At 32.9% G+C, this 21,560-nt stretch overlaps 1 protein-coding gene and 1 long non-coding RNA gene across 4 annotated transcripts; both read right to left on the bottom strand.

Annotated features, from left to right (window-relative positions):
- Positions 1-1,161: 1,161 nt before the first annotated feature.
- Positions 1,162-3,495, bottom strand: LOC114321235 (histone deacetylase 9-like). 3 transcript variants are annotated; one of them, XR_014338019.1, is made up of 4 exons: positions 3,082-3,370; positions 2,367-2,441; positions 2,064-2,283; positions 1,162-1,756 (listed from the first exon to the last, which is right to left on the bottom strand). XR_014338019.1 is itself a non-coding variant. In XM_082883183.1 (4 exons), exons 1-4 carry the CDS (start codon positions 3,407-3,409, stop codon positions 1,738-1,740), a joined length of 336 nt encoding a protein of 111 aa, XP_082739309.1. In that variant the 5' UTR covers positions 3,410-3,495; the 3' UTR covers positions 1,162-1,737. The 3 variants fall into 3 exon arrangements, 1 of the variants encoding a protein (XP_082739309.1); XR_014338018.1 differs by having other exon boundaries at positions 3,093-3,370; XM_082883183.1 differs by lacking the exon at positions 3,082-3,370 and adding an exon at positions 3,388-3,495.
- A 1,528-nt stretch (positions 3,496-5,023) lies between these two features.
- On the bottom strand, positions 5,024-12,491 carry LOC114321248 (uncharacterized). Its single transcript, XR_014338017.1, has 4 exons — positions 12,227-12,491; positions 11,980-12,102; positions 10,576-10,644; positions 5,024-5,122 (listed from the first exon to the last, which is right to left on the bottom strand). It is a non-coding gene; the product is annotated as an uncharacterized LOC114321248 (long non-coding RNA).
- Between the last annotated feature and the right edge of the window lie 9,069 nt (positions 12,492-21,560).

The raw sequence follows: 21,560 nt of genomic DNA, 5'->3' as shown, positions 1-21,560 counted from the left end.
AGCATGCCACCTCCAAGGACATAGCTGGGAGGCTAGTGGCGGACATAGTTTTGTCGTTTTACTGTTGATGTATTACATGTAACTTCAAGCCAAAGGCTTAATGTGTAAACGAGTTAGAACTCTTTCTTGTAACCAAGTGTTAACTTGGAAAGCTGTAAGCCCGTAGGGCATTTTGTTATGAGGTTAACATGTAATATTTATTTAACGGAACTCTAATGAATGAAAGGAATACAGTTAGTTTAAGTGTAAATGCATGTCTTATCTGATGGGTTTATTGTTATTATTTTGAGGGCGTTACACCCCCCCCCCCACATGCAAGAGAGGGGTCCTATATATAGAAAATACAAATTTCCCTCACAAAGATCTAGCCACACACATGTTGGAAGATGCATGAACCTATGCAAATAGCTGGCACAAAATATCACAAAATATCTGCAGGAAACACTGATGGCTAGCCGGCTATCACTACAACAAGTTGGGTCTTGAATGACGAAATTTTTTTGTCTCAAAAGAGCTAATTTCGTCACTATAGATATTTGTGACGAAATATTTTCGTCACCTGTTTCGTCATTGAATGTTTGTCACTAAAAACCAACATGACGAAAAATAATTTCGTCACCAATGAAATTAATTCAGTGACGAAATTTTTTGTCACCAATAAAACAAGATTTTGTCGCCAAAAATTCTCATTTTCGTCACCAAATAATTATTCAATACCATATTTATAATTTTAGTTGACGAATAAATTTGTCACAAATGTTGATCATTAATGAGGAAATAATTTCGTCACAGTAAGATGTAAAGGTGACGAAATTTTTCGTCTCCAAAAGTCATACATGGGTGACGAAATATATTTCATCGCAAATATATTTATATACATGACGAAATATATTTCGTCACCAAACAACAAAATCAATGAAAACTTCTATATATACGCTATAACAAATTTTGTCAAAAAAAATGTTTATTAATGACGAATAATCACTTTGTCATAATAACAAGTACAAATGACGAAACAAATTCGTCACTAAACCTGTTCCATATTTTATATTTCAATTTCAATTATTATTTTACAAATATCCCTGCTCATATCCCAATAGCCTTTTAATTGTACTAAGAAATCACTAGCTATTATACATCACTCCACAAAAAAAATCAATAAACAATTTATATTATAAATCAAAATATATCCATCAAACAACTTTAATAATATAAACCATTAAGTACAACAAAAAAAACCACCAAAGCAAATCCCAAAATGAACTAACGTGAAATCCACAAAAAAAAATCAACACTCAATCTTGATTTGCAACTACAACTAAGTATCAGTTCACGAAACAAAATTCAACAGTTGATCTTCATTTGCAAGTATACTTCCAAACGTCATCAAAAACCAATCTGCAAAGAAAATAGACAAAGAAAACATTAATATATTATCAATTACATCTAAAGGGCTAGAGAAATTTTTTTTTTCCATACAATGAAGGCCAGAGCCATATTAAAAAAATTAATAATAATAAATTCATATAAAATAAAGTCATGATCATCAACTTGTTGGTATAAAAAATAGATATAAATTCAAGTAGTCAATTGAGTATTTCTAGTAGTTAACTTTGAGTATTTCAGTTGCAAATATTTAAATGCTTACCTGTATTTGTTCCTTGTTTCCAGCAGTAATGTTTGAGATTGTTCAACAGGCTTCTTTCTTGATGCTCTTATGATTGTGGGTTAACAGATTCAACAAGCAATAATTGGTCTATAATTTGAATTGAAGAAATAATAAATTTAAAATTTTGCATAGCTTGGGTTTGGGAAATAAATCGAAGAAAACAAATTGTTCTACCCAACCAAACACTTAACTTGTGAGTGAAAAAGTTGCATATCAAATTCAACATAAGCACATAAAAAGTTGAAATAGGCTCAATGCAAGATAGGAAAGGTAAGTTAGGAAGAAAGATTGAAATAACGCCTAAAAACTTAGGTTTCCATATTCAACCCCCTCCCTCTTCTAGAACACATTCACGCGCAATGTGTGTGCGTGTGAGAGAGAGAGTTGTCATTACCTGTCTGTAAAATAGAATGCTTCTTCAACACCATCACCATGCTGCACATCTATACCAATGTATAGAACATGTGGATGATATTTTAGAAGCTCCAAAATCCCCAAAACCAAGTCATTGATATAACAAAAACCAGATGCCTCGCACTTCTTGGCATGATGCAGTCCACCAGCCCAATTTATGGCAATGTCACAAAGCCGATTGTTCAATCTACGCGCAGCATCTGCCAAAAAACTTCAATCCCTAGTCAAGGAAAACTTAATGCCACTCAAGTTTACATTACAATACCATTTGATCATAATTTACCTATAGTTCCACCAGCATAAATTTGACAGAACTGAAACAGGTTTTCAAAGATACGGCAATCTTCTCCAAGATTATCTGAAAAGGTGAGGTGGACAAACAAAACTTGAAATTATTTGATAGTCAATAAAACTAAATATTAAACCAACATAGCACCAAACTCATCACTTGGTCCTATCCACCCAATTAATAGCACATTAATTCAGAGGCAGTGATGAAAGAGCTAAAAATTATCATCAGAATCATAGTGAATAATTATTGCAGTTAGTCACTCAGGTATGGTAATCACACCCCAATTTAATAATTTCCACACCAATAATTTGTTACGAAAGATTAGCTACAAGTTATCCACTCAGTCAACTTCCATTTACACCTGAACTTCACCAAGTTCTTAAAGTACATACCTTGATGCAAAATAACTAAGTCATTCTTTCACACAACTATGGAAACAACGTGTTCCCTTATAGATATTGTAACAAGGACACATATGGCAGTTCCCAACATCAAATATTTAACAAATTAACAGAATCAATTAATTTCACACAAAGATTTCACAAAATGAAAAATATATGAGAGATAAAATGTAATGCCCAACCTAATGTTTAACATGAATACTTTTCTATAAATAGAGATCACTGCTTATAGTTGTTAGATCAATAATGTTAACAGATGAGCAATACATTTAAACATGCATAGTTTATCATCGTTGATATTTGACCTTTCTCAGACCTGAATTACAGATACTGCTACAGATATGGAATCTGATTCTAGAAACAAGCTCCCTGTGCTACAAACTGCTGCAGCGCTTGCAGTTTCACCAAATTATATGGAATTAAGGAAGGTGAAATCAAGCAAGCATGTGAGAGCACTGCTATATATATATATATATAGAGAGAGAGAGAGAGAGGTGAGAATTGGAAGGTGAAGCGATAAATAATCAGTCGTAAAAAAATAGAGGCAAAAAGTTATTTTTCTAGTAGTGATATATATATATATATATATATTTTTAACCGATGAAGCTTACCTTCGTAGAGAATTATCTCCATTTCGATGAAGCTTCCTTAGTCACTGTCTCTAAAGTATACTCAATTTGTCACTATTCTGAATTGGAAATTCGTCAAACACCTCTTATCTAAAATAAAAGAGAAAACACTATGCTTCTCTGAGTAATGGCTTAGTGAAAAACAAAAAGCAAAAAATTAATTAGTTCAAGCATCTAGAGTGAAAAATCTAGAAATCCCCTAGATGTTGATTTGTAATTATGTATCAATTTTAAGCAGAATATAACAATCCCAATCAAACAATCAAGACAAAGAAACACAGTGATTTAACGTGGAAAAAACCACAATTGGACACCTCCAACTGTGATCAAAAAACCACGGGCAACAGCCACAAGAACAATCCACTAAGAAGATTTAAAGGAATTACACAGGTATACTCTCAATTACCTAGCGAATCCACAACGCCTAATTGAACCAACCTCTATGTGCCTCTTCCAACCCCATCTTCACCACGGAATTGTCTTTCTGATGAGCCACTCCGGATTCCACCAAAGCTTCAGGCTCGAATTCTTCAGAATCCACAACTGAAGAATAACTCTCTCTTTTGTGTATAACAAACAAACCTTTGATGTACTCTCTTTAGATCATGAGTTGAATACTCAATAAAAACATCAAAGAAAACTCCCAAAGTATCCCCAGATATAAACCCTAGAAACCAAAAAGAAGATCTGGAGAAGTTATCCTAAAAATCTGACCCAACACGCGAATTTATAGAATCTGTCCCGCGATCTCCGCTCGAGCTCAACACAGCCCGCTCGAGCGGACTGACCAAAAACTGCGTGCGAACAAACTGAGATGCGCTCGAGCGTAGGAGCATCCGCTTGAGCGTAAAATCACACCTTCCAGTATTTTTACAGGCGACTGCAGAGATGCTGAGAGCTTCCAATCCCCGCTCGAGCGCCTGTTTCCCCGCTCGAGCGGACAGGCCAAAACCTGAAAAAACTGGAAAAAATATAACATGATCGGACAGGCAACTTTGAATGCATTTATGCATTTTGCTTCGATCCCCGTCATAATCAGCGAAGTGGCAATCTTGAAAGCATTATCAACACAAACTTCTCTGAAAGGCTTGATTCGGGTTGGATTCGCATCTAAACACTCAAAGTCTCACTGAAATAAAAATGCGAATAAAATTACAACTCAAAGGAGTTTTGTCAAACGGGTTTGCCAAGAAATAAAACCTAACATAGAGAATGCTTAAGAAATTACTTGGAACCCCAAATACATTTGCATTTGCAACCTGCTAATGCCGAAATAGATGTTTCTCATGGTGATCACCTGCTAGCCATTAATGCAAAATGGACAAACCTTTGAAAAGAAGTTGAGTTCTTTCACAAAAATCATAAACTAAACTATGCAGCAAGCTGAATACCTTGATGTAATGCAACTACATGCCAACTTCATTTTATTCCCTTCTCTCCACATTTTCCCCATCCCTTTATATAATATAGACTTTTTTTTTCTTTTCTTTTTTGGATCATTTTTTGATTGTAAACAGAGAAAATTTCATTAAAAAGAGGAAAAAAAAAAGAAAAAGAAAGAAGAAAAGAGGATCAAGTACAAGAGGAGGGGGACAAGAAGTACACTGAGAAAAAAGAAAAGGAAAAGAAAATAGACCTTTGCCATTATCACAATACTGATTGCTGAAAAGACAAAGGTTTTCTTCCTTTCTTCCAATATATCCCCACTTCCTCTTTCCTGAAAAATTAGTTGAAAAAGCTGTCACCATCAGGCAAAGGTATTCAATTGATTACCGAGAATGGAATTAATCCCACTAGGCACATCTAGAAGCAAACAAAGTGCCTCCCACTCAAGCTTTTCAAGGACCACAGACTCTAGAAAATTTACTAGGAATTGTAGGAAGATGAGTTCAAGTTCTTATGACATTGGACTTATCATTCCTCATTTGTTCTTCAGTCTCATCATCCATTTCACAGCATAGATTACTTTACCTTCAAAATAAATGGGTAAAAGAAAAACTTTAAATAGTAACAAAACTTGTACATAGAATTTTGCTTGTCATCAAATTGGAAGAGTTCAAATGGAGAACATTCAATGTACTACTTATGATTACTACTATCATATTAAGTAGTTAAAATAGATGTCAACAATTAGTTTATCCTTGATTGACAAATAAGATGATATAGGGACCTATTAGGAGAACACAACAATTAGTTTATCCTTGATTGACAAATAAGATGATATAGGGGCCTAATAGGAGAATAATTATAGGAGGCATTAGGAATTGTGGAACACACTTCACTGGGATTGGTGAGACATGAATAATAGAGAAGAACAATAAATGCAAGTAGTAGACCCTAAATAATTGACACAAAGGCTTGTTGAATTGTGTATATACTAGCGTATGCCCGTGCCTGAAGGCACGGTGTAAATAATGTTAGTTATAAGGGTTTATGAAAATTTCATGAATGGTTTGAATAAATGAGCATGTTTAATCTCATGGTTGAAATAGATCACACTGCATATTAGTATGCATTCAGCACATATAAATCTGAAAAGGACAACATGGTTTGGTTGGACTGAATTAAATTGCTAAAATAATTTACAGTCCAACTATTAATTCACTGCAACTTAAACAGGCAACACTCCTGGTACATTTGTATCAGTCAATAGTAAGAAAGTTACAACAACACAGCATACCATCCATACAACGACGCACTCAATTCTTTAAGAAGAAAAATATTTCAATATATTTTTTCAGTATCTTTATCAAAAAATAACACAAACTTTATAAATTTCAACGCGATACATATAAATTATAACTGTATTTTAATCTTAAAATTATTTAAACCGTGCCTTTAGGCACGGGCATACGCTAGTATGTTTTATAAAGATGCTTTGAGATATTACTTATCATCTCAAAAATAGATGTTATAAACAGATGCTCATTATAAAGATGCTTTAAACAAATTTTTATAAACAGATGTAATTTTGAACAGAAATAAGCTATTTGTTTTAAACATATTTTTATAAACAGATGTAATTTCGAAAAATAAGCTATTTGTTTTTTTTTTTGATTTTGTAACCAATTTGTCTTTTAGTGAAAAAAAAACAAACAAAAAACCCAAAAAATTTGTTCCCAAACAGCGCCATAGTAGTACTTAGTGCTTCTACAGAGTATTGAGCCTAATCTAGCCTACCCATGCAATGCATAAGCCAGTACATGTTGAAGTTTCCCAGACAGTAAGCCAGAAAAGAGCTTCTAACTTGCCTTAGGCAGGTAACTCCAATTATTTTCGTCCAAGTAAGTTTGTTTTTCCTTGGCCATAAAAATGATAATTTCCACAAAAATATTTTCCATCAAAACAAATGGAGCAAAGTTTACTCGAGACAGAACAAATGGGAAACTCTAAATGTATATGGCATACAATTATTATTATTTTTTTAATATTTAGGACATACTAACGTGAACTGGGATTAAAATTTACACCTACCACTCTGTTGGCAGAGGCAAAGTTAATAGGTGATTGTGTTTGACATGTGGTGAATGCCTCATTAAGTTTCTATGAAAAGTAGCATGGTTCATCCTTTTAGTATCAACAACAATTTGTCGCAATGAATCATTCTTTATGGATGCAGAAACAAATAGAGATGTTGGTTGTTCGGTTGCTTTCAAATACTACTGAAGTCTGAAATCAATGTTATCTCAATAGTAGATCCTAGTTCAATTAGCCATCATCTGCTTGATCTCAGTTATTATTTATCCAAATTATTAATTCAAGAGAAAATTAAACATATTTTTATAAAAAGATGCTCATTATAAATATGCTTTAAACATGTTTTATAAAAATGGATATTACATGGAGTGCAGTAATTTTTGAGCAGATGTTTAAAAAATGAGCAGATGTAGAACCAAGAAGTTCTTCAACACTACCAAGGAATGATATAAATTTGCAATAGCACGACTTCAAAAGCCAAATGAACTATCAAGATTAACTAATGGCAAAGAACCACACCATAATTTGATCCCCTCCTACATGTGAGCAACAATCATGCCCTGGATCAACTTCAAAACTAAAGTTCCATTTTGTTCGGTCAAGCCAATTTTTTTGTTAATAAAACAAAAATTAATTCTTTTATTATTCAAGAAAACAAAATCTCAACAACAACTATGATAGATAAGCAAGAATTATAAGAAAACCAAACACTAATATCACCATTTGAGAAAACCACATAGTGATCCGGTATATTGGCAGCAAATAAAATTTTCAGCATCAAGGACTTGGAAAAGTGAAGATGCACCATAATTTCAATTGCTGATGCATAATGGTGCGTTGATTATAGTCATCACTTCAACTTTCTATTTCATATTAAAACTCATGCTTCATATGCTAAATGGTATATATATATATAAAAAAAAAAAAAAATACTCTCAGCAATTCTGTTCCAAGAAAGAGATAGTGGATCGATGTACTTTTTCACTAATAGAAATGAACCCATATCCTAATGCTAAACAAAACTACAACAACAATAATAAGCAATAAATTTAGGGTTATTTAGTTATTAATAAAATAAGAAAACCAAACACTAATATCACCATTTGAGAAAACCACACAGTGATCCCCCAATTCATGTCCACCGGCTCCTACCTTCCGCATCCAAAGATTAAAAACAAAAAAACTCTATTTAATTTTTATACGCATCAACATTGTACAAAAAATATTGAGACATCTGCATCTGCTCGACCTATTATTGGGTCCTAGGTCAAATCCAAAATCATATTCACATAAACTAACAATATCAGTAGTCCCAATTATTGTCACTGTTTCATTGATCGATGTCCAGACACAAATAGATAAGCAAGAATTTCATCCCAAACCATAAATTCAATCAACTAACTCCAAAGAATTCTGTAAGAGATTCACATTAACTAATATAGTCCATAAAAATGTAAATCCCTATACTGAACTCAATTTACCCAGAAAATTGAATTAGAACTCTCTTTCCATCAACCAATCCCCATTGAATAGAAAAGAAGATTCACAGCAACTATGATAGATAAGCAAGAATTTCATCCCAAACCTTAAATTCAATCAACTAACTCCAAAGAATTCTGCTGAACTCAATTTACCCAGAAAATTGAATTAGAACTCTCTTTCCATCAACCAATCCCCATTGAATAGAAAAGAAAATTCACAGCAACTATGATAGATAAGCAAGAATTTCATTCCAAACCTTACATTCAATCAACTAACTCCAAAGGATTCTGTAAGAGATTCACATTAACTAATATAGTCCATAAAAATGTAAATCCCTATACTGAACTCAATCCAGAAAATTGAATTACAACTCTTTTTCCATCAACCAATCCCCATTGAATAGAAAAGAAAATTCACAGCAACTATGACCCAAAAGATACCCATGAAATGGACAGCTTTAAAAATGGATCCCAAACCTTAAATTCAATCAACTAACTCCAAAGAATTCTGTAAGAGATTCACATTAACTAATATAGTCCATAAAAATGTAAATCCCTATACTGAACTCAATTTACCTAGAAAATTGAATTAGAACTCTTTTTCCATCAACCAATCCCCATTGAATAGAAAAGAAAATTAACAGCAACTATGACCCAAAAGATAACCATGAAATGGACAGCTTTAAAAATGGATCCCAAACCTTAAATTCAATCAACTAACTCCAAAGAATTCTATAAGAGATTCACATTAACTAATATAGTCCATAAAAATGTAAATCCCTATACTGAACTAAATTTACCCAGAAAATTGAATTAGAACTCTTTTTCCATCAACCAATCCCCATTGAATAGAAAAGAAAATTGACAGCAACTATGACCCAAAAGATAACCATGAAATGGACAACTTAAAAAATAGAACAACCTCTCAGACCCATTCAAACAAACACTTAATGGGTGTGAAGCCCTGGACTGAAAAAGAAGATTAGAATACCTCAGAACTATGAAATCGCAACCTGTGAACTATGATCAGAACTATGAATCAGAACTATGATCGCAACCTCTGATCAGAACTATGAATCAGAACTATGATCGCAATCTCTGAAATTTCAAATGATGAAAATAAAAAGATTCAGAACTATTGTGATTCTGATTCTAAAGGGTGAGAAGAACAGTTGTGATAGAGATTGCCATACCTGACCTCTGAAATCGCAACCTCTAAACTATAATCAGAACTATGAACACTGTTCATATAAAAAGAGTAAAAAGATTAAAGTGGAATTGAATCAGTTTCCGCAAATCAGTTTGTACAATCTGATCCCATTTAATCTATTCTACAATTTGTTCTTGATCATTCAAAAAATACAACAGAGAGATGGAGGAGGACAGGAATACCTTGTGATGAAGAGGAGTGTCGCAAGAACAAACTGATAAGAATAGAGAAGGGAGAGGGATAAAGATAGAAGGCATGAGAGGCGTGCGCAAGCGGGAATGTGAGAAGAGAGAGATAAAGATAGAATAGTGGGGAGACGTGAGGAAGGAGGAGGCTGACTCGTTGGGCGGGAAGATATATATTTAGGATTGATATAAAATTAAGGGAGTCATCTCAGCCATCTATCTAAATAAGTAAATAAATCCTAGCCATTGAAATGTCCTAGTAGGACAGTTGTGTCTAACATATTTTCAAAATTCGTTCTGCTTTATTATATAGATATATTGTTTCTAGAATTATATACAAAAAAAAAAAATTCATTTTTCCTGTACTAGAATATTCAAGACAGAGGCACTTCAGATGAGAAGCCCGAGCGCATGGCATTGACATCACATTCCCCCTAACACTATGGAGCCACTAGCCCAGTAAGCCTCAAAATTTCAGTGTTAAAAACCTTTGAGCTACAAGATCAAATATAAGACTATTTTAATTCACACCAAGAATTCTGTTATAGTCTATGAACACAAAGGCGCCGAGGTAAAAAAGAAACAAGTAAGTTCATATAAGATTAAAAGTTAATTTGGTAAGAAATCACATAAGTGAACTTTAAGTCAGCTTGTGCTTGTGCTTGTGCTTCAAAGGAAGACTGAAAACCTTATGTTGTTAGGACTTTTTCTTGAGAATAATCATCCTATGTTGATACAAGAAATAGATGAGAAAGAATATCTATGCCTTCACTTCAAATAGTACTTAGGACTGATAAGAATTCACAAAACAAAATACCTCCCAGAGATCTTCTTTCCAGGAAACTCTGTAACATTAATGCCCTTCTATAGTAAATCATGCCAAACACTGTAATTCCAGCCATGATAATGGACACTATTAGAATATGAAGTAAATATCTATGTCGTGTAAACTATCCAAAGGATGCTGAAATTCAAAATAAACAAAGTTTTCACATCAGATTCAGGGAGTAAAATGAATAAGCATCAACTGAATCTAACTTGTCCTAGCTAAAGTCTGGCCTCAATACGATGCCCAAAACCAAAGCTCCAAGGAAGCAAACACAAACCCACTTATCCTGAGCCGAATGCCTACAGCCAACATCGCATTTTTTTAAGAAAAAAATTAAGGATTCAAATGTTCTTCCTTGAAGACAAAAAGGAATAACGTAATCTAATTATCTATATTCATTAGAAATACATAAAATTATGTTCTACTAATATACAAACATAGATTGAAAAAATTGAAAATAGTGAGATTGAAAAACAAAAGATCAAAGTGAATGAGATTCTATTGAAAAGAAAGCAGACCAATCATTATTTGGAAGAAAATAAAGATAAATGTTGATAAGATAATCATTGGTTTAGATAAATACGATTTCATCTAGAATGTAAGCCATGCCAGGTCATTAAGCATAGAACAGGTAAAGGTTAACCCATGTAGTAATTCACATACTTTAACATAAGAAAATGATAAGGAAGAAATTGAATATGGAGAATGGTCAACAGGGCACAAAAATGTGATGAACTTTAATATCTTCCTTCCATATTGAGAAGAACAAAGCCAATTGGAAATTACCATAATCAAACCAACTTGAGTTTCTACATTAAGTGAGAGGGCATTCACACCAGAAATACTGATCTTAATTCAAGACAGTAATAAATTTTTTAAAAATGTCTAAGGCAGGCCTTTAATTTTCGTAATTCAAACTTCAAGTAGGACAAACTATTGTTTATGTCAAGAAATTGGATGGATAAGCAGAAGATGGGAAAAAACAAAACAATCAACAGATCTACCTTAAAAACTTACGAATTTCAAGCTTTCCATTGTTTCATTAAAAAAAAAAAGAAGAAGAAGAAAAAGAAGAAGATGGACCCAAAACAATTATCAAACATCAAAACAACCATAACCCTTCAATTTGGATGCAGAGAAAAGCAATAACAAGATGGAAAAATTCAAAAAAAATATTTTCCTTCACCAAGAACCTAATTTCACATTCAGGTTTTAATTTTTTTAATTCAGATTCAAACATTTTCCCCAACTCACATTCAAGAAAATAAATAAATAAATAAATAAAAATTCATAACCTAAAACACAATTGTAATTTTTGATTTGCTCAGTCAAAACCCTAATTTTTCAATGAAAGAGAGAGAGAGAGAGAGAGAGAGAGAGAGAGAGAGAGACCTGAAACAGAGTGATAGCATAAATAATTTAGTTCCTCATCCTCCCCTGAGTGGTTATACCAATCTCATTCTCGTTAATCGGCGTCTCTGGCCTCGGTTTCTCTACCCTCTGATACCGATCCATCTAACACAAAAAACCCAAAGTCAAAAACATAATTTTTTCTCCAAAAAATCAAAAACCCAACAAGAAAACAGCAAAAGAGTACATAGAAATTAGATCTGAAGAAGGGAATAGGAAGAGGGTTAACCATGGTGAGTGTTGAGCGAGTTCGGAACGGGTAAAAGGTAATGGAAGTCTCTAAAAACCCGCTCTCGCCTTTTGCTAGTCTCCATGGCAGCTCTAGATCGATGAATTTGGTGAGAGAAGAGCCATGGCCGTTGTGGGTTGTAGAGAGAGAAATTGGAGGGGAGAGAGAGAGAGAAATTGGTGAGAATGTGATTTAGGGTTTGAAATGGAAGGGTGTGGTAGAGGAGCTTCCGCAGATCACTAGTTGAGTTTTTAGCATTTGCAGAGAGAGAGAGAGAGGGGCGGGGAGAACTATGCCCAATTTCAAGAGTATTTCATTTTAATATTTGACGTGAGTATTTTTTTTTGGCGCTTACTATTATTTTGGTTATATTATTTATGATAGGAGTTGTATGTCGTGAAAAGTAAAATATTTTTAATGACTAGTATATGTGTGTCATGAAAAGTTTATTTTTTAATGGTTGACTTTTTATGCGTCGTAAAAAGTATAATATTTTTAATGATTGACTTTTGAAATATTTAATATTTTTAACGGCTGGTGTACGCGTGTCGTGTATAATTGATATATTAATGACATGTCATATGCACGTCTTAGAAAGTTTTATTATTTACGACTAACATTGCAAGCCGTAAAAAAATTTTCAGTATTAGCATTTACGGCCTACGCAATAGACACGCCGTAGTTGGAAAATTATTTATGACATGCAAAAAAAATAAATCGTAAAAATGAGAAATCACGCCTTGCATTTACTATATGTCATTAATGTGGAGCCGTAAAAACTCAGTTTTGTTATAGTGGAGAAAGAGAGAGAGAGAGAGAGAGAGAGAGAGAGAGGCCATACCTTTGTGTGTTTTGCAAGAGAGGGATGAGAGGAAAATTGGAGCACCAAAAAAAAGGAAAAAAAGGGTGGGGGAGAATTAGTAGGGTTCCTTTTTTTCATTACCGCTAAATCTCAAAGTTTCCCTTTAAGATTGGTTGGTGATAAAATAATTTTGTCATTAAAAATTTTAAAATATTAAAATTATTGACGATAAAAATATATTTCTCATTAAATAGTTTTAAAATATTTAAATATAATTTTTTTAAAAAATATTTAAAATTATTGGTAACAAAAATATATTCCTCACTAATAATTTTATAATTGGTGACAAATTTTTCTCACTAAAAGTCTCAAAATTTTGGCGCCACCCAAAAAAATTTAGAGGAAAAATCTTTAGTGATGAAATTTAATTTTTCCTCACCTAAAAATAAGTATTTATTGACGAAAATAAATTTCGTCACCTATTATTTTTACTTTTTATTATATGTGATAAAATTTTATAATTCGCCACGAATTATTCTTATTTAGTGACAAAATATTTTCTTCATTACTTTTCGTCACCATAGGTTTAGAGAGTTAATTAACTTGTGTTTTGTTTTGAAAGAGAGAGAGAGAGAGAGAGAGAGAGAGAGAGAAATTGATAAACAAAAATAAAAAGGGGAAAAAAGTTAGTTGTCTATTTTTTCCATTACCACCCAATATGTCAAAAACTTTCCTCCAAAATTGGTGACAAAATAATTTCTTCACTAAAAAGTCTCAAAATTTTAAAAATTATTAGTGACAAAAATATATTTCTCACCAAATGGTCTTAAAATATTTAAAATCAAGTTTCTCAAAAAATATATATACAAAATTATTGGTGACGAAAATATATTCCTCACTAATAATTTTATAATTGGTGACAAAAAAATTTCTCACCAACAGTCTCAAATTTTGGCGCCAACAAAAAAAAAAAAAATTAACGGGAAAACCTTCGGTGACAAAACTTAATTTTTTCTCACCTAAAAAGAAGTATTTGTTGACGAAAACAAATTTCGTCACCTATTATTTTTATTTTTTATTATACGTGACAATTTAATAATTCGTCACGGATTGTCCTTATTTAGTGACAAAATTTATTTTCTTCACTACTTTTCGTCACCATAGATTACTTTTGTTGTAGTGTATAAGTGATGGCCGGCAAGGCTTCATTAATGGCCGGTCAGGCACATCAATGGCCAGCAGGCCAAAAGCCATGGCTGGCAGCCTTCAAGGATGGTCGGCATGCCATCAACAACCTCATTCTGAAAAGACCTAAGCATGGTTCAAAGATGAGGCAAAAAGGATGCAGGGTTTGGAAAACTCAAACCTGTGGCGTTCAACCGCAGACTTCGAGCATTCGGTGAGCAATCAAACTCACCATTGGATGTACCTGCAAGAACATCCAAGTCTTAAAGGGCCACCAAAAATGGGGTGTCTACAGCAAGATCGACACCTATGTATAAATTTCGGAACTTGCACCCAAGACACTCTGGCCAACTTAATTATAATGGAGTCCATCCTCTTTCTCCTCCCAAACAATCATACATATACAATGTATTTAAAAACATAATCACACATGGAGTACATCCCCTTTCTCCTCCCAAACAATCATACATATACAATGTATTTAAACATAATCATATTCAATGATAATCAATCATGGATTAGTTTCAATTTACCTAATCCTCATACAAGTTCTACAACACTAAAAGCTATCCTCCACCGATAGCCCAATACAAATATTTCTAAACAGATATACAATCTCAAGACATATAATTTATTCAAAATTTCCAAATATGTGAAGTATTACATACTCAATTCCACAATCTATTTCAATACTCGCTTAATTCCATGTTTACAACTTCCACTTCAACTATTTATACAAAATAGATATGATAATCATTTTAGGGAAAAAATTTCCTTTTTCAAAATATCAATCCAAGTACAAAAATCAACCATTTTGACACAACATAAGTTCATTTTCAAATGCCAAACTCATTTATTTCACATTCACCAAAAACCCCTCTTTTTCATTTCACCCAAACCCTAGGTTTGTTCAAATTACTCCCAAATCCCACCATTGTTACACAACCACAAATAACTAAGTTAAAAATCATAACAAAGTATAGAAAATCCCTACCTCAAAGAGAAAAGATGAGCCAAGCAAGGATGGAACTTCAAAGATGTCGAAATCCAACTTCAATTGGGTTAAGATGAAGCTTTCAAGATGCTCTAACTTTTTTCCAAAGACACTAGGGTGAGGAGATCAATGGATCTAGGCCAAAATGTAGAGAGTGAGAGTATCTTATAGAGAGAGTGTCAAGATTTAGGTTTTTGAAAAGCTTTAAAGAGAGAGAATAATGAAAAAAGTGATATAAAATGTCACTTTCGAGATTTGATATACGCACAGTCCACTCGAGCGGAAGAGTTGGCGCTCAAGCGTCAAACACAAAAAAAATTTCCGCTCGAGCGTAAGAAGTGGCCCGTTCGAGTGCAGAATACACACATCCAGCACTTTACAAACAACAGACAAACCGCTCGAGCGCAAGAAGGGACGCTCAAGTGCCCACCCGCTTGAGCGTAGGATACGCCGCTCGAGCGTGGAAAACACTCCTCCAGTATTTTGCAGACGAGCAAAGTACTGAGGGTTTGCAAACCCCGCCCGAGCGCAAGAAGGCCCACTTGAGCGGAAGACCAAAATTCTAGGCAACACAAGTTTGGAAAAACAAGCAACGAACTTGCTCCAAACGCACAACTACAATCCAATAACCAAAACAGAGAAGAGACAAGGGAAATAAGATGTGAATCACCATTCAAAACCATACCAACCCGAGTCCGAAATACAACAGGTGACAGGTCAATATCAGAATCGTTATAGGACTAATTGAAGTAACTGATTCTCATATAGGACTTTCTGATAATTTTCTCTTTTTTTAATTATTGGATTTTTTGAGAAAAATATATAAAAAAAATAAGAAGGTGATATGACTCAAATAAGTCAATAAACTATGAAGCACAGGTGTGGGTACGCATACTGGTACGGGTACGCTGATATAGCAAGACCTAAAAAAATAAGATACAGGTACAGCTAGGGTATGTCAATAAATTTTTTATTTTTTGTAATTTATAATTTGAGATTTAATCTACAGATCAAAGTTCAATACCAAAACTAAAATGAAAAATTATAAAACCAAAAGAGAAATCATAGTTTAATAATGCCAATACCAAAACAAAGTCTAAAAGCTATTTTAATACCATAAAATAAGGGAAATTACAAAATAAAGTTTCATTCCAAAAGTAAGCTAAGTGAAATTTGAAAATTCAGTTTTCACTTCCATCAATTTTATCATTGAATAATACATATTTTATCTCTGGCACATCAAATAAAGGATTTGTAATTTCAAGTAAATCAAAACTCTCTAATAAATTAAACGTATTTCCACTAATGTCTCATAACTTGATATACTCTCGATGTACACCATAAAATACCTATAGAGTACCAAACTATCAATTAATGTATAAAAAGAATCATGAACGTATTTCGAGTACCCGATACGCATGCAGCCCTATTGGTATGAGTACTAGTACCTTGCAAGTACTTGATACGAGCACGGTGATATTTTCAAAATACCCGTGCTTCATAGTCAATAAGTCAATAAATTAATTTTTTTTTCCCTTTCCAAAAAAGGCCTATATGAATACTTTTATTATGTAATTTTATGATTTGAATTATTTATTTTTGTGAGATAACGTATACAAATTTGTGAAAACTTACTTAATTTTAAAATTTTTATGATTAAATTTATACAAATTTAAATTTAACTTATATATTTTTATAAAAATATTTGTCTAAGTTCGTAAAAATTTACGTAGGCTCATTTTGGGAAGAAAGGAAAAAGTAACTTTTGGCTTATTTTTAAAAAGTCAAAAGCCATTTGAGTAAAAATTCATCTAAAAAGTGAGAAATAAGTCAACAAATGAAATTATCAAAATACTCTCAGTCTGTATAGCTTTTGACAAAAATGCATTAATAATGCATGAAAATAATATGATAAATTTATAATTTTACAAGTGATATGACACCATATAATAATAATTTTAAAAAAAAATTGCTTATTTAACACTTCCCAAATAAATCTATGAATAAACTAAAAATTTTAAAAATAAACCAAAAAACTACTTATTTTCATCTACCCAAAACAAGTCGTAAAGGGTGCGCAACCCAAACACTTCCGCCCTTACCTTTTACTTCACATTTCGATTCAAAGAGGGCCACCCATCCTAACCTTTTCACAATTTTTTTGGTTTTTTTACCCAAACTCAACTCAAAATAGATGTTTTCAACCAATTGAGTTAGTTTAACTGGAAGTCAAAAAAATAAAAACAAAAATTCAATATGCTGCGAATGGTGCAATTGCATCAACGAATAAGATGGCTTGAGTCTTCAACAATACTACAAAATGAGCAATTTTGGCATAGCCCTTCTTTCAGCAGATTTTCAACCAAAGATGAGTCAGTTTCAATGATTACTTCATGCAATCCCTTCTTCAGCACAATCGCCAAGCCTAGGGGTGAGCATGGTCTGGATTGGTCCGGATTGGAATAAAATCAAGACCAATTTGTTATCTACAGTTCTTAAAAAATTAGAACCAATCCAATTTGTTTAAATCATGGAATTAATCTGAACCAATCCATTTAAACACAGATTGGATCGGTTTAGGACCACAGATTCACATAATTATATAAGAAAAAAAAATATAGAACATTTTAATTTCATAAAATAAACATAGCATCATATTAGTTTCACAATAGCAACATGTCTTTCTATAATAGCAATATACTATTCTAGAATTTAAACAACCATAAGAAAACTGGTTCTACCATAAGTATTTAGACCATTACAAATTAAAACTAAAAACCAACCAACAAAAGCAATAAAAGAATATACTATGCGGGTTTAGGTTTGGGTTTAGGTTTTATATGGAATAAGAGAAAATACTATGTGAGAGGGTGTATAATATAAATATAGGCTATTTGTATACGGCCCGGATTGGTTCCAATCCGGAACCGTGGAGTTCAATCCGGAACCGATCCGTGGACTACAGATTTTTAATTTTTCAATTAAAAACCGAACTACAGATCCAAAAAACCAATCCAAACATACCGGATTGGACTGGACTGGATCGGATTACGGATTTCATGGATTCCTTGCCCAGCCCTAGTCAAGCCTTTGTACGAGCCCCACATCTCATTATGCTTTTGTTTGACAAGATGGTTGGAACTGATTTAGTCCACTAAAAAATAAAATAAGCTAAAAAGTCAATAAAACAAATTGTCATATCCAAATCATAATTATTTCACTTTTTTTTTTTCTGACAAAACTACAAAATAGTTAAAAGTTCATCTAAACAAAACTTTTTTAGTCAAACTAAAGTTGTCAAAAAGTCAAAAAATCAAGCTAAAAAAATTCTTCCCAAATGAAACCTAAATATGATCAATTTCACTATGTATATACGATCACATTGGAGTGGGTAGTTAAATTTTAATGGTGGATTTTAATGGTGGATTCACCCTTGTGGAGGTTTGTTATTATTTACATATCAGTGATGACTTGGCTTTCGTTTAGGATAAACTTTTTGAGCTTGGCTTTTTAGTTATTTTAGTCTAACCAAAAAAGTTGTGTTTGAGATGATGATTGACTCTTTATTTTGTAGTTGATTTGATGGTTGTGAGAGAAAAAATAAAATGATTATAGTTTGAATGTGACATTTTGTCTTATTGGTTAAAATAGTCTATTTTGTCTTTATTGACTAATTTAGCCACCAACCCACATCCCAAACGAAATTTTGGTATCACTATGACATGAAATATATACTTAATAGTTAGAACTCTTAAGCCTTTTTATTTTCCTCTATAGCTCATACGATTGGATTACCAATCTTGTGGGTCTTACAAGAAAAATATTAGGATAATAGCATTGTGATGTTCTAAGAAAGGAGGGACTGCTCAAGCGGTGGAATTACCTCTCGAGTAGTGAAAAGGGGTCATCCAGTATCTCATCTATAGGTCTAAAATTTCGGGAAGAAGGGTTTTTCTCTTGAGCGACCAAGTCACCGGTCGAGCGGTTCTTGCTCTTAAATCGCTCGAGCGGTAGATTTACTGCTCAAGCGGTCTGTTCAAAGTCAGCCAATTTACAATCAATTTTTGCTCCGCTTTTCTCACTTTTTCATTTACTCTCTTTCTCATTTTCCCTATTCTGAAAAACCCTTGTCCCAAACACTTGATTTCTTCTATTTTTACTAAGAATCCACCCAAAACCTTGCGCTAGAAGTGAAGAACAAGCAGAGATCAACAATCCTATCAATTGAATCCCTTTATTTCAAAGTTCTCCTTGAGTTTTCATTTTCTAAAACTTCATCTTTGTGGTAGGGGTACTTTTAACCTAGTACATCTTTGATTTGAAGTGAATATGTAGTAATTTCTTAGCTATAACTATATATGAGGTGATTGTTTTATATAAACATGGGTTTTGAAGTATTAAAGGGGTTTCTACTCAATGTTTTGATAGATTTCAAATGATTATAGATGATCTTGGTTGTTGATGATGATTAGTTGTTTTAAAAACACAAAGAAGGTAAAAATCCCAATTTTCCTCAAACCCTAGTTTAGAGTTTTAGTTCTATAGATTAAGTTTTGTTCAATTGAGCTTTAAATCATGAAATTGAGTTGATGTTTAGTAAGAATAAGCATTAATGTTGAATTCTACATGTTTTAGAAAAGTATTTTGAGTTGAGAAGAGATGGGACATTGTTGAAATAATAAGGAATTGGATTTCCTTTTGGTTACCGATTCTCTTTCAATCTCAATTTATGCATTGAATTACTCGTAAGTAAATTGAAACATTTACAAATTCATGCATCATGTTGCATCTTCATGATTTCGTTCCATGATATTGTTATATCATTTCTTGGATATTTGAAAATGTTAAAAGGGGTTATATAGAGTATGAGTTTGGATAGTTGAGTCGAGTATTGGAAAGGAGTTGTGTATTGTATTGGCATCCGCGTGGGAAGTCAATGTGCCCATTTGTCCTGTATTGAGCTTATCACCGGACAAATGTGAAAAAATGTTTTTGGGTGTCCACTAGTCCCACCGTTTCAGGAGATGTCAAATGTGAAGAAATGAGGTTTTGGGTGTCCATTAGCCCGCCGTTTTTAGAGTCCACAAATGTGGAAGAGAAAAAGGTTTTGTAAGGGATTGGATCGAGATTCAACCCTTATCCTTTTTCGTATAAAGATGGTTGTATTAAAAAGGTTTTTTGTCAGAGATTGGACTTAGCCTGAAATTTTTCTAAATGTGAAAATTGCATTTTTCAAAACTTGCGATTTAGAAAATAATTTTTGGCAATAATTGTTCCTTATATTTTAAATAGTCTAATTTGATTTTATGGGATTTTTTTACAAGGTATCAACCACCTTACTTTAATGTCAAATTTAGAAATTTCAGTCAGAAAATTATTTTTTGAGCTGTCTATTTGGGTTTAGCTGTATAAAACCCACTTTTTGTTCATTTTCTCTCTCTCTCTCTCTCTCTCTCCCCCCCTCCCCTCCACATCCGAAAACCCTCCCTAAAACCATAGATTCCACCCCATTTTAGTAAGGATCCACCATAAATCTTGCAAGAATAGTGAAGGAGAAATGTAGATCACTATGTTTACCGATTGGATTGCATTTTCATCAAAGTTCTTGCTTGGGTCTTCGTTATTAGCTCTCATCTTTGAGGTAGGAGATTCTCTTAACTCCATATATTTATGCTATGGTGTGATTTTGTAACATTTTGGGGTTATGGGTTGTTATGACTTAGAAAACTTTGATTGTAAATTGTTAATGTACAAAAATGGGGTTTTCACTCAAATTTTTAAAATATCTTGATTGTTTTAATATATTGATGAATAATATTTGATGATTTGTGGACCTGAAAAACAAATGAAGAAAAACCCCAATTTTCTTGAAACCTTAGATTTGGGATTTTTTTTTTTTTGGGAGGGGGGGGGGGAGGGGGATTTAAAAGATGGTTTGAACTAGTTGGTCATAGTGTTGAAATTTAAATTGATTTTTTTTGGATAAATCTGAGTGGGTTGATTTTTTTTTATCTATGATGATATTATTGGTGATTCAAGGAAGTTGAATCATCAGAAAATTGAGAAATGTTGGAAGGATATAAAGTTAGTATTTCGTATAAAATTATTATTGGTAATGAGGAAGACCTTGAGTCATGGAAATGTGGATATTTCATTCAGTATTTATTTGTTGAATTCTTGTGCAATTAAATTGAACCATAAGCAAATTACAATATTTGCAAATTCATGTTTTGCATTGCACTCTCATGGTTTTGGACTAAGTGTTGAGTGATTTCAAGGTGAGTATGTGTGTGTGTTTTAGAAATGTGTTATATGTGTTGAGGTGCCCAATTGCCCTTCTGTGCTCGGAAACC

The sequence above is a fragment of the Camellia sinensis genome, chromosome 8 (genome assembly GCF_055761805.1).
Source record: "Camellia sinensis isolate YWXY chromosome 8, ASM5576180v1, whole genome shotgun sequence".
Taxonomy (NCBI): domain Eukaryota; kingdom Viridiplantae; phylum Streptophyta; class Magnoliopsida; order Ericales; family Theaceae; genus Camellia; species Camellia sinensis.
Note: the sequence above shows the minus strand (reverse complement) of the source record. Positions and strands in the feature narration are given on the sequence as shown.

What these genes read in the sequence shown, in the direction of transcription:
- LOC114321235 (XM_082883183.1), bottom strand. Translation starts at nt 3,409, where the DNA reads ATGGAGATAATTCTCTACGAAG. An exon ending in GGAGATAATTCTCTACGAAG is followed by an intron (nt 2,442 to 3,387) that starts GTAAGCTTCATC and finishes TCACCTTTTCAG; the next exon opens with ATAATCTTGGAGAAGATTGC. An exon ending in TTATGCTGGTGGAACTATAG is followed by an intron (nt 2,284 to 2,366) that starts GTAAATTATGAT and finishes GTTTTTTGGCAG; the next exon opens with ATGCTGCGCGTAGATTGAAC.